This window comes from Telmatherina bonti (assembly GCF_933228915.1).
Source record: "Telmatherina bonti genome assembly, chromosome: 6".
NCBI classification, from domain to species: Eukaryota; Metazoa; Chordata; class Actinopteri; order Atheriniformes; family Telmatherinidae; genus Telmatherina; species Telmatherina bonti.
Genome location: NC_136624.1, coordinates 10,847,788 through 10,862,044, shown reverse-complemented (window position 1 = coordinate 10,862,044; position 14,257 = coordinate 10,847,788). Strand labels below are relative to the sequence as shown.

Below are 14,257 nucleotides of genomic sequence, written 5' to 3'. Positions count from 1 at the left end.
CTGATATAATAATCGGGATTTTATAGAACAAAGCTGCCAATGATTAAAGCATCCATCTGAATTCATACTTCCAGATTAACACTTCATGCACTCCATTTATACCCAAAGCAGCCAAAGATTCTGCTGGTGTTTCTGCAGCATGTGATGGAGCGTTGTCAGAAGAAACTCTTCTTCCTTTTATACCAAATGGTCAGAGAGAACATTGTCACCATTTCTCCAGCCCAGAGCATCCCTCTACCTCTACCTTGCAGACATGGCAGCCTTGTTGCGACATGATCTCCATCCAGACCTCCATCATTCATCAGAAAATAAAACAGTCTCATTATGAGTCTTTGTGTATTTCTGAAACGTTTGTGTGTGTGTGTGTGTGTGTGTGTGTGTGTGTGTGTGTGTGTGTGTGTGTGTGTGTGTGTGTGTGTGTGTGTGTGTGTGTGTGTGTGTGTGTGTGTGTGTGTGAGTGTGAGCATTAACAACGGAGCCTCAGGTGCAGCTTTACGTACGACTGCTGCCTCTGGAAGATCCTGATGGAGATGTTTTCCAGCAGCTTCTGATACCTGCTGCTGCTCATCAATGGCTTTTAAACATCTGATCTCTGAATACGAAGCATTTTCCTGATGGAGACTTTCCTTCACCTGATTTATTTGAACCAACATGTTCACACACTCCTTAAATGTCCAACCTTTTATTTCCCTCTTTTCCTCTGCAGAAAGATCCTCCTTTTCCCCCCAGACTGCATGGAAACTGGGACTGTCTTAATGATGCGAAACAACCTCCTCCAGTAGTTTCCCTTTAACGAAGCTCACATGAAAACTAAAGATGAAACCTGTCTGAGAGTGTTATTAAAGATCTAAACAGGCGGAAAAATGAAAACCCAAATACTTTATTGGAATTCACAGACACACACACACACACACACACATATATATATATATATAGGTATATACAAATATATATATACATATATGTATATGTATGGATGTTGAAAGTGGAAAATGAAGCATGTCTGCAGCGCTGTACCAACCATGTAATGAAAAACAGAATAATCCGTGAACCTCCATCTCAGCCGTCTGTCGTTTGCTTCTCTCAATCATTTGACCCTTAAGACCATGACGCAGTTTAAAGACAACACAGAAGTAAACAGCTTGGACTTTAAATGAAAAAGTCCCAGGAGCCTTTGTGCTAACCAGCATGAAACTGCTCAATCAAAATCACAGCTGATGCACTGGAAGTATGTCCTCCATGTGCTGAATAAATTCCTCTTTCTGCTGCGTCCTAAGTGCTGGAACACAGGACAACTTCACTTCCTGCTTCATGAAGACATTTCTGAATTTATGAGTTCTACATTAGTTTCAGACCTATCAGCTGGAGTTCAACAAAATAACACCTTTTATTTATTTATTTGTTTATTTTTTACTTGTCTTATCCATCATCGTATCAGCAGAATGATGGTCTGGCTGCTGTGTTGCACTGAGCACATTTACTTTGCCAAGAGGAGCTTTATGAATATAATGCTTTATAAGCTTTATAAATATAAAGCTCCTCTTGATAATCTGAAGTCATATTTTAATTGTTTGTTTGTTTTTAATTAATGCTTGTTTTATGGAATTTACATAGTACTGCTGAACCTGACCCGAGGGGACAAAATAAGGAGGGGGAGAACGCAAAACAGAAAGGGAAAGTAAGCAGAAAACAAAGAGGACATATCAATGCACAACATCCAAGGCAATTAGACCATCTGCTACACCTGTACAGAAACATAAAAAAAGAGATCCTCCCAACCCACCCTCCGCCACAGGAAGACAAAGTCAACAACTGTCAGAAGCACCAGAGATGAACAAGCTAAAAAGAACCGACGTGTTTCCACTGAGACTAGAAACACTGAGCTGAAAATGTCTGTCAGTGAGTGAAGCAGCAGGACGACACGGTGACGGTGTCAGCATGCAGAACATGCGGAGTGAAAGCGTTAGAAGAACAGGGATCCAATGAATCCCCGACTACACAAAGGTCAGAGGCAGGTCAGGAGGACCTCAGGATCCAGGCAAACGGCAGCCACCCCACCCTGAAGTCAGTCCAGTGTCCGCCCAGGAAGTGGCAGAGAGAGGCCCCAGCCCATGCCCCCCACAGTCCGTGGGAACCAAGCGGCAACCTCCGGAGGTAAAAAGTGAAGCCGATGCCGAAGTGCATAAAACTGCAGTTCCACCTTCATCCACTAGGGGCTGCAAATCAGAGCAAATCCCCATAGACTCCCATGTTAAAAAGACCAACTTCACAGCAGAAATAAACATGTTTCCAGCCTGGTTCAAAAATCCATTTTAGGTTTAATAGGTCAGGTTTACCTTCATGACAACTGTTGGGGGAGTGAATTTTTTTCTAACTCGACCGTTTAAAAGTAATTTAATCTTGAAGTTCGGCATATTTAGGGGCGTGTCCTTTTGATTGACAGGTATCCGATTTCCCGCTTCAAGTAAGAAGAACGTAGAACAACCGCGTTTTTTAGCCGGTTATCAACGTGACTTAGCTTTAGCCCGCTTACCTCCGTTAGCTGGTTAGCTCCTGTTATCTCTTGGGTTAGCTCTTAGCTACAGAAAGCTCGGCGGTTGCTCGATGTCCATCATCCACCATGACGCTCAGAGCGCCCTTCTCAGCTCCACCTCTTTGCCCATATTTGTATTTTCCAGGTGAGATGACACACTGCCAAGATGGCGATTGTAGGAACTGCCCACCGAACTTAAATTCAGCTCTTCAGAAAGAAGAGCTGAATTTAACTCAAACTCAAAATGCCTCAACTAAAGTACAGAATAGTGCATGTGACCAGTTTACGGTAAAACCTGTGAACTGCCTTAAGAGTGGCTTACCAGTGGAAAAGCGTGGGAAATCTTGCCGTCTGGGGGCAGTTTAGCTCCAAAGCCGTATGCAGGGAAGAGTTTGTCACTGTCATAGTCCTGAATGACCTCCCCCACAGCTTTCAGGGCCATGGCGTACGTATTCATCTGGTATGGACTCATGTAGTGTAGCGATGTGGGCTGGGATGGATTACCTGATAAAAACCCCACACCAAACACATATGTAAAAACTCAAAGACTTAAACAGATGGTCAAACAAATATTTTGGAGCTCTCTGCATCACTAACATTAGAATATCTGTCACAGTGATGTTGATGCTAATGCCCCATGCACTGTGCATGTGAACATTTCCTGCATGCATGTGTGAAAAGGACCATCTTACCATTGGAGGCAGTGAAGTCTATGGCCACTGTGAAATTAAGTTGTGTCCTGGTGGGACACAGAAGACATCAGAACATCAGGAATAATGCAGTAAAATAGCCTCTGAAGGAGCTTCTAGGACAACTGTGGGCAGATTCTGACACAACGGAAAATGTTGTGATAACAGCTAAACAAACAACTCTGCGTTTTTTGGAAGGTTTTCGGCCTTCAGGTTGTCTTTGAAACAGAAGCAATTCTGTGAGACACTACTGTTCAGGCCCAGGAAGACTTCCAAACATGAAAAAAGGCACACAAGTGTAAGAATACCAATATGACACATTATCCTTGAATTTTGTTCACTGAACCAAAACTAATCAAAACCGTAGAAGCAGAGTGTGAAAAATGAAGTCCATCCATGACTCGGCAGCTTGTAAAGCCACTTTTAGCAGGAATAACTTGAAGCAAACATGTTCAGGATGACATTATTAGTCTCACATCACTGTGAAAGAAATGATGTCATGTGATTTTACTTTATTGATTTTAAGATTTGTGGATGTTTTGTTTATTGCTTTACGGGTTGTCAGCCAGTTCTGGCTGAAACGTAGCTGTCAGACACATGGCTTCACGTATGACTCCAGAATATTCTGGTATACAGAGTTCACGGGCCTCTCAGGTTCCAGGACTGAACACAAGCCCAGATCATCACCCCTCCTCCACCGTGCTTGACAGCTGCTATGTGTGTTGTGCCAAATGGCCAGATATCTCCATCAGTGGAAAGGACGTAGGACCTCATTCACCAGCATCTTCTTGTAATTCTTTTTAAATTTGTTCTGAAGTTGTACTTAAAAAGTCTTTTACAAAAACCCTCCGTCAGATTTATGAGCGCGTTGGTAGACTGCAATAATGTTACGTCTGCGTGCAATCAGCCATCTGTCAAACATGATAAGCAGAATAACAAGCATAATGACTAAAAGGTGAAGGAAAATAAAAGATAATATGAAGATGTCCACTGAAGCCTTTTTTCCCGCAATTTTAAGTGTTAAATTAGTTATAAATAACCACACGATGAGATTAAATAATATAAAAAACATGTTTAAACTAGTCATGAATGTCTCCTGAACTTTGACAGCAGCCTGCAGTTTGGTCCCGTGAGCGCGTCGTTGTTGTCTTGACTAAACAGGAAAGTGATAAACCATAAAACAAATCATCGTTACATCGCTGCTGTACCTTTTAAAGTTTGCAAAGCAAATTTAAAAGGAAATACATCTACGGAGGGAATGATGCACCTGATGAATCCTGCAGGTGAGTCTGACAGCTCTTATTAACCAGGCGGCCACAACAAAACCTGGATTTCCCAATAAAAATGTATCATTATATTAAAAAGACATCGTTGTAATGAATTTTAATGATCACATCTGACATTCTGCAGGTAGATCTGGGAGTTAAAGGCAACTTGGACATTTTGGAGTGATGTAGAGCTCAAAGGGATGGATCTGTTTGCAGTCTGTTGAACTCATGCTGTTAGGAAGATCAGCATCTGCTGCTTTTATTGAAAAGGATGAAAACAGGTAAATATTCACCTGAGGGAATTCTAACATTAGGATGTGATGTTCCAAATCTTACTATTCATCTCAAATTAGCAAAAGCTACGTTCACACTACAGGATGAAGTGACCCAAATCTGGTGTTTTTGCCCCTATGTGACCTGTAACTGATCTTTTCTTAACAGTCAGAACGACAGAGATCTGATATTTTCAAATGCAACCCAGACTGCTTGGATATGTGGTCCTAAATCTGATGCGGATCTGCCATGTGACTTCAGTCTGAACAAACAGGTTGCATTCAATGTGACTCTGACATCATTCTGGAGCTACTAGAGGCAGATGATGTCGTCTGGCATGAGGACATGACTACAGAGCAAACAGGCGAGGTGCGGTAACCCTAACCCCCACTACCTTGCTCCTGCTCACTTTCTCAGGGTGGTGGGTCTCCTGAACCCCATGACACACCTCCAAAGTCTTAAAGTGATGTGTTGACAGATGCATAAAATGTATTTCTCGATGTCCTAAAGTTTTGGAAGAACTTCAGCTTTGTAAAACCACTCGCATCCTGATCCCACCACCCCTGGATCCGACGCCGCGTCCACACACTCCTCTGTGCTGATGTCGCAGAAGTTGCTTTAAATTGCGACGTGACAGCAAAATTTATTGCTTACTTTATTATATTACTTATATAATTATTATATTACTCATTTCTCCTTTTCATGTTTTTTACCAGAACCTGCTCACAAACTGGCGGACCGCCGCCACACACTGTTATTAACCGAAGCCAGTAAATGACAGTACCGGTTACCTCTGTATTTGTTTTCGTCCACATCATCCCCGTGTTTGACGTCATTAATGTGACACTGAGTTACTTCAGGAGCACAAGCTGCTCACACCGCAGTCCGCAGACAGGTCACATGTAATATGAACAGTGAAGCAAACAAATCAGATTTGACCAGAAAATCGGAATTGTGCATTAAAACCTGCAGAGTAAACATAGCCAAAATGTAATTTATCAGAAGAAAAAATCTGTTGTTGTAACTTTATGATTGTATTTTAGTGAACTAAACAGCAGAACAGTGTTCGTTGTTGTTTTCCAAGACACAATGATTTTGGTGAATGCCACATTTTTTATAAAAAGTTAGTAATAAGGGTTTAGGCGTCGCTGGTGAATGAGGCCCATTGCTCCGGAGGTTTGTTTCCATGCATGAATCTAAGGATTTTAAGATTTTATTGTTTGTTTTTAAAGCATTGAATGAACTGGCCCATAAATACATTTCTGACCTCATCCAAATTTATACTGCGCTGAGGTCAGAGGGTCAACTCCAGCTTATGGTCCCGAAGACGAGGCTTAAAACTTTTGTGTTCCTCTGTGTCTTTTTAATTTTTAATTTTTCATTTTTATTTCATTTTTAAATAAATTATTTATACAAAAAATTATACATTTTTAAATATTTATTGGCTTTTACCTGTTTATTGGGATTGATTTTAAGTTTATTACTTTGTATTTGTTGATATCTTAGTATTGTAACATTGTTTTTGTTTTATTCTGTGCAGCACTTTGGAAACTGTTTACCTTTATAAAATGTGTTATATAAATAAAGTGGATTGGATAAACCATAACATCATGTTCTTTTTAGAAAAACAAGGGCTTCTTCTGACCTAAACACACACTTTTCTAACTACGCTGACATGAACTTAACATTAACCAGATTGACGGGCGGCCAGATTAACGTCTGTTGGACCATCGATGATGTCTTTCCTCTTTGGTATTGTGTTAACAACATCAAGCGTATTTCATCAGCAGCACCTGTCTGTGTCTGATCCTCTTGATGTGTGTGGAAGTTGTGAGGCTAGACTTTCTTTCTCACACACTGCATCTACGTTGCAGCATTTTGCTTTCCTTAAAAAAAAAAAGCGTGACACAGTGCTATGTGTCAGGTGCTGTTGTTCATCTTCAGAGGATTCATTCACCCAACCTCAAGACCTTAGACAGCTCATATAATACTTTTCTGCAATGCATTCATCTTTAATACTTTAGAATCAAATGAGAGTGTTTTTTCTCATTTGTGCATAAAAAAGACACAAAAGTGCACCTTTTTCTGGGGCTAAGTTCAGTTTCAATGGGCTGTGTGCTGTCTGGTAGTCAGGATAGTCCACTTTATCCAGGTCACAAAGGACAGCAACCCCCTGACTTATCATTAGCAGACTGTTCACAAGCTAACACATATGATGGAGGTTTATAAACCATATCTCTGAAGGCATCATTAAATGCTAAAAGAAACATGTAGTGCCACTGAAATAAGATGTGTCACAGCTGGTGCATACAAGCTGCAGTCGTGTATGCACCAGTTTCAGCCAGCAGTAAAAGGTTGAAACTATATGTCAGCTGAGACCAAGATAATATTCACTGATTGGTCCCTGAACACATCATAATGAGCAACACCATAACACTCATTCCTGCTCCACACTCTGCCCTGTTAAACGTAAGAGACTGAACTCTTACCCTCCTCGGATGAAGTCAACAAACGTACATTCAGACTCCACCTTAAAGGACAGGAGAGTCACCTTGGAAACGGAGAGATAGTGAAAGGAAGAAGAAGGCGGAAAGAAACAAACAGTAAGAGAAAACATGAAGGACGTCCAGATTAAACCACTTCGGTTGGTGCTTTGAGAAGCTCCTACTGAGTGTTTTCCATGAAAGCTGTGGCAGCTGCTGATGTAAAACACTCTGACAGGCCTTACCGTCCCTGAATTGACGTATTTCTTCTTCTTCCCTTTCTTTTTGGGGTTCAAAACCTTGACCGCAAGAGAAGAAGGAATGAATGAGCTTTTAATTATACACATCTGAGTAGATTATGTAGTCTTACAGTTCCTGTCTGGGTGGATGGACGTACATATCATATTGTGCTTAAAAGAAGGCTGGAATTAATGATAAAAGAACTATTGCTGATGTGAATTATGTATACATCTGTCAAGGAACTATTTATGTTGTTCCATGTTCCCACAACATTCTTGCATTTTTCATCTTCTCTTCATGAAAAATAAAATGTTGTGGAAGATCTTTGATGTGTTGTCTTTGTTTTTCTTGTTTGCACGGTTTACCTCGTAGACGTTAAACTGGCTTTGGCCTCTTGACAGTTCTCTGTAACTGGTGGTGAACTCGCCAATAAAGTCATGACTGGAAAAAAGGAAGAGACATTGAAATATTAAAACAAAGCAGCTGGAATGTGATTTACTTGTTGGTTTCGGAAGAATACTATTCATGTTGTCAAGTAACGTCTCGCTGACATGCTGGTTATTTTTTGTTGAATTTAAGCAAATTCAAAGATTAGCGTTTTATCGCATTATGCATGGATCAGTTCTAAAATTGCTTTTCATCATGTTGTGTCCAGAACTTTTAAGTTGTCAGAAGTTCTGGGATGAATATGTCTGAAATGAGTTGGTCGGTAACTGGGAGCTCGAATGAAAGAAAAAACGCCAGAAGAAGTGATTGAGGGAAGAAATAAACTGAAAAATGCCACCAGACACCTTATGCAACATTCAGACTAATAACTAAATGCACACTTTTTTCAGGCAATTAGCCTTAAAATGTCACAACTAGTTATAATTTGTCAGATTTCCTCGCTGTCAGAAAGATGGCCTTCCATTAACAACACTAATTCAGCTTCCATCTTCATCCTGGCTCTTCTCTGAGATCTCTCCAGCCAGTAAAAGTCAGTCTAATGCTGACTTATATCTAGCTCTGTCTCTTTCTTTTCCTGTCTTCTTACAATAAAATCCTATCTGGTTTCTTTCATGAATCAGTCACGGTGTGTGTTCAAAATGCTCAGTGTGGTTTTATCTCGTTGAAGGTGTGTGACGCAGTGCCGTAAAGCAAAATGCTGCTGTAAAAGTGATGCAGCATCCAGGGAAAATAACGCAGCGACGTTGTTTCTCAGGCTGCAGAGTAACATTGGCTTTGAGGATGTACATAATGAATTTCAGAAAGACAGTTTTAAGTTTGGAAAGGTAGGGAACAGTTTTAAACCCATTTGTGCTTCTTTTTACAACATAAACACATCTGTCTGTGTCAAACATTGGTAAATGCTATTGCATCAGTTTTGGTCAACAGGTAACATAGTTAAAAGTTAACATGATCACACTCAGAAAGACACGTAAAAAGAGGCTGCACAGTAAACAGCAGGCGGTCTGTGCAGCTATTAGATGTATAAAAGCTTCTCTGTCTTTGTTCTTTTTGCTCAGCATTCATTTAGGATGAAGAAGACGTATAGAAGGCTCCATCTGCACACATGCAGAGTTCGTGTAGAACATAAACGCAGCGTTTAAGTTAGTTTATAGGTGATGGATGCACATTGATGCATTTCGATTAAAAAAAAGACAAAATTCTTAATCTTCAAACTTCAGCAAATAATTTGTGATGCAACAACCTTGTTTTGCCTTTCCTTTGCCTGAAAATTAGTTTTTTATTATCTGGTGTAAATGAACAGTTATATAACTAATGAGGGTCACACAGTGAATTTGTTTTAATTGGATTATAATTGGACTAAATTCAATCGGACTGAATTAGATTGTCCATAAACTGCCTTGAGATGACTTTGTTGTTAATTGGTGCTGTGCAATAAAGCTGAATTAATTCCAATTGAATGAGCACTGACATTATCATGCGTGGATTTATTGATGAATTAATGAATGACAGTGATCTAATGAGGCCAATTTAATGCAGTTATCAGTGCTCTATGAAGACATCCGTGGTCAAACAGAATGGAGATTAAACAGAACAACGTAGAGTAACAACTGCAGACCTACACCATTACCTTGAAAATGATGAGAATTTGAAAACTAACTGGATGGTTGGTTTACAGTGGAACAACTTTGTGACTCCATCACTTAACTGGTTTACTGGTCTGGTTACATGTGTAGATATGGAACTGCTGTCTGGTTACTTTATCCACCAGTTGAAGGACGCTTTTTTATCCTTTTACATATATATTTTTTTTAACTTTGCGTGTGTGCATGTCAGCTGCAACCCTCACAGAGTCACGCAAATGTCTGCCACTGTCATGGTGACCCTGGAGGGGGTCATCCAAATATTTATCATAACTTTTGACATAAACCGTTTCATGAAAATAAAAACCTAGCTGAAGCTTGTTACACACTCTGCAAGAAGCGAGAACTTTATTCTTGTTCTCGAAGCTGCGAGAACAAAGAAAAAGGTTTGATTTGGTTGAATCGGTTCATACTCCACAAGAGTCTTTTTTTCCCCCATATTTTATTCATTTTTGTCATTTCTTACTATCTCAAAGTGATAACTTTGCAGTCTACGTTTTTCTGTGTCCCACCAATCACACAATGTTTTTCAGAGTCCCACGAGAAGAAAGTTCTGCTCGGCTGGTGCATCAAGGACAAGTAGCAGGCCGTGTCCAACCAGTCATTACATCATTTTGTTCTCATAGACTTGAAAACAAGAAAAGAAAAGCAGCCAATTGGATCAAATCTTCATTTTGATTCATTCTTCCAAGGAGACAGTGGAGAGGAAAACCTCCATCAGAACCAAAGCCAGTAGACGGGAAGGAAAACCTCATTAGGACCAGAAACAGGAGGGAAAACTTTCATCAAAGCCAGAGCCAGGAAGGAAAATCTGCATCAGAACCAGATCAGAGAAGAAAACCTACATCAGAACCAGAACCAGGAAGGCAAATCTCCATCAGAACCAGCATTGGGAAGGAAAACCTCCATCAGAACCAGTACTGGGAAGGAAAACCTCCATCAGAAACAAAATTAGGAAGGAAAACCTCCATCAGAACCAGTACTGGGAAGGAAAACCTCCATCAGAACCAGTACTGAGAAGGAAAACCTCCATCAGAACCAGTACTGGGAAGGAAAACCTCCATCAGAACCAGTACTGGGAAGGAAAACCTCCATCAGAACCAGTACTGGGAAGGAAAACCTCCATCAGAACCAGTACTGAGAAGGAAAACCTCCATCAGAACCAGTACTGGGAAGGAAAACCTCCATCAGAACCAAAACTAGGAAGGAAAACCTCCATCAGAACCAGTACTGGGAAGGAAAACCTCCATCAGAACCAGTACTGAGAAGGAAAACCTCCATCAGAACCAGTACTGGGAAGGAAAACCTCCATCAGAACCAGTACTGGGAAGGAAAACCTCCATCAGAACCAGTACTGGGAAGGAAAACCTCCATCAGAACCAGTACTGAGAAGGAAAACCTCCATCAGAACCAGTACTGGGAAGGAAAACCTCCATCAGAACCAGTACTGAGAAGGAAAACCTCCATCAGAACCAAAACTAGGAAGGAAAACCTCCATCAGAACCAGTACTGAGAAGGAAAACCTCCATCAGAACCAGTACTGAGAAAGAAAACCTCCATCAGAACCAAAACTAGGAAGGAAAACCTCCATCAGAACCAGTACTGGGAAGGAAAACCTCCATCAGAACCAGTACTGAGAAGGAAAACCTCCATCAGAACCAGTACTGGGAAGGAAAACCTCCATCAGAACCAAAACTAGGAAGGAAAACCTCCATCAGAACCAGTACTGGGAAGGAAAACCTCCATCAGAACCAGTACTGAGAAGGAAAACCTCCATCAGAACCAGTACTGGGAAGGAAAACCTCCATCAGAACCAGTACTGGGAAGGAAAACCTCCATCAGAACCAGTACTGGGAAGGAAAACCTCCATCAGAACCAGTACTGAGAAGGAAAACCTCCATCAGAACCAGTACTGGGAAGGAAAACCTCCATCAGAACCAGTACTGGGAAGGAAAACCTCCATCAGAACCAGTACTGGGAAGGAAAACCTCCATCAGAACCAGTACTGAGAAGGAAAACCTCCATCAGAACCAGTACTGGGAAGGAAAACCTCCATCAGAACCAAAACTAGGAAGGAAAACCTCCATCAGAACCAGCACTGGGAAGGAAAACCTCCATCAGAACCAGTACTGAGAAGGAAAACCTCCATCAGAACCAGTACTGAGAAAGAAAACCTCCATCAGAACCAAAACTAGGAAGGAAAACCTCCATCAGAACCAGTACTGAGAAGGAAAACCTCCATCAGAACCAGTACTGAGAAAGAAAACCTCCATCAGAACCAAAACTAGGAAGGAAAACCTCCATCAGAACCAGTACTGAGAAAGAAAACCTCCATCAGAACCAAAACTAGGAAGGAAAACCTCCATCAGAACCAGTACTGGGAAGGAAAACCTCCATCAGAACCAGTACTGAGAAGGAAAACCTCCATCAGAACCAAAACTAGGAAGGAAAACCTCCATCAGAACCAGTACTGGGAAGGAAAACCTCCATCAGAACCAGTACTGAGAAGGAAAACCTCCATCAGAACCAGTACTGAGAAAGAAAACCTCCATCAGAACCAAAACTAGGAAGGAAAACCTCCATCAGAACCAGTACTGGGAAGGAAAACCTCCATCAGAACCAGTACTGAGAAGGAAAACCTCCATCAGAACCAAAACTAGGAAGGAAAACCTCCATCAGAACCAGTACTAGGAAGGAAAACCTCCATCAGAACCAGTACTGGGAAGGAAAACCTCCATCAGAACCAGTACTGAGAAGGAAAACCTCCATCAGAACCAGTACTGAGAAGGAAAACCTCCATCAGAACCAGTACTGGGAAGGAAAACCTCCATCAGAACCAGTACTGAGAAGGAAAACCTCCATCAGAACCAGTACTGAGAAGAAAAACCTCCATCAGAACCAGAGCTGTGACGGAGATTTGTCCTGAAAAGTCTTCAGGAAGATGTCTGAGGTGTAACTGTCTTCAGTAGGTTTATGCCATCAGCTTGACCCACTACATAAACCCGAAACACGTCTGATCTAATGTTTCACCACTGCAACAGATAAACATGATAAAAACGTCTTCTGGGACGAGGATGTTCTCAGTGGGATGAAGTATTTCTGACATTCACTCACCTGCAGATCTGATCCAGATGGCAGCTTTCACACTGATAAATACCTGGTGGAGCAAATTTCCAAGTAGACACCGTCTACTGGGACGTTTTTCTTAAATTTATTATTTTTCATTACTGTTCTCTCTTAAAAATACCTTAAACTAAAGATGTACAAAGCGGCTCACTGGTTTTATGGTGGGAATATTTGAGGCATTGAATCTGTAGCGGTTTATCAAACCCGATGGGATCATTTATGTTCTAAAATACTTTAAAAACACTCCACTGGCTAAATTTATGAGTCTGCTGAGAATTTTTCTCACTTTTAATCTGCATTCGGTGTGAATAAAGGACTAAAGGCACATAGTGTGTGGACTGAAAGTCTCGTACTGCAGCTAACAGAATAATCTGATGAGATGGCAGCTGATGAAGAGCTGAGAACTGTCAACAACACCATCTTCTGCACAGACCATTTAATACCATGTCACACTGTGTGTAACCAGAGGATACTGGGTATTACTTACAGGCAGGTGAAGCGCTAACATGAAGAGACAACCTGGATGACATACCTCCTGCTTCAAATCCCCCCAGTGGTACAGAACTGAATGTGAAAACTGACACTGGTTGTCTTTCTAAGATATTGTTATTTAGAAAAACCCAGCCTACTGTACAACATGAAGAAGTCTGATGCTGGGATCAGCAAGCATCTACCTTTAAAAACCTCATGGACTGGGAGATAGACATTTGGAAATGTGAAACAGAGCATACCAGTAGAATTCTGTAAAGTATGGAAAGCAGTGACACGAGGCCTGAAACCCTACAAGGTTTATAATGAAAGATGAAAGTCTGTGAGGAGAGCTCCTCCAGAAACCCAGCATCTGTGAGAAAGAGAGGTCGTATAAACTGTGACCTGCTGTCCACTCAGCAGCAACCTTTCCCTCACAAGTTTGATTCATCGCACAGTGTTTGCCAGGCTAGTGGAGCTATCCATCTGCTCTAATAAGACGCCTTGGGTCAGAAAAAAATTGGTGTGACATTTGAGGGATTCCGTGTGGAGCTGAAAATGAAATGAAGAAAGGAAAGGAGAGAGAGAGGTGGCGAGCGAGACTCACCTCCCATCTCTGTCCCAGTCGTAGACGTCGACTTTGACTGTCCTAGAGAGAGGTGAGATGAGGAGGACAAGGTGAGACAAAAGAGCTGAAAATCACAGGCAATGGAAGGGTAAAAAAGAAATGGGAACGAGAAAGAGGAAGAATAACAAAGGGAAAGTTAACTTTTCTTCAAAAGAGGTTTCAAAACACAAAGCGGCTGGTTACGTAACCCAAATTAAAAGTCAGACAGTTACAGAAATCAAAGAGGACTGAAGGGGAAAGCAGTTCAAGTCGGAAGGAAAACCAGCCCAAAACTGGCCCAGCATTGATGGAAAATTTTTATACAAGATCGAAAAGAAAATTAATACAAGATTGATGGGAAATCAACGCAGGAATGAACTGAAAAATCATCCCAGCATTGATCGCAAAACCAGTCCAGATTTAATGGGGAATTAAATATGGGACTGATGGAAAAATCAGCCAGCCTTGATTGGAAAATCA

The 14,257-nt window shown here is 41.2% G+C and overlaps 1 protein-coding gene across 1 annotated transcript in view; it reads right to left on the bottom strand.

The window, feature by feature from the left end:
• The window catches only part of LOC306757746 (copine-9-like), a gene marked incomplete at both ends in the record, with an annotated part of 209,250 nt that overhangs the window by 41,061 nt on the left and 153,932 nt on the right, over positions 1 to 14,257 (bottom strand). The window contains 6 exons of the mRNA XM_079242872.1: positions 2,856 to 3,037; positions 3,226 to 3,272; positions 7,253 to 7,314; positions 7,492 to 7,545; positions 7,852 to 7,927; positions 13,778 to 13,819. Of these exons, the coding sequence (XP_079098998.1) occupies positions 2,856 to 3,037; positions 3,226 to 3,272; positions 7,253 to 7,314; positions 7,492 to 7,545; positions 7,852 to 7,927; positions 13,778 to 13,819 (463 nt within the window). The remainder of the gene's footprint in view (positions 1 to 2,855; positions 3,038 to 3,225; positions 3,273 to 7,252; positions 7,315 to 7,491; positions 7,546 to 7,851; positions 7,928 to 13,777; positions 13,820 to 14,257) is intronic.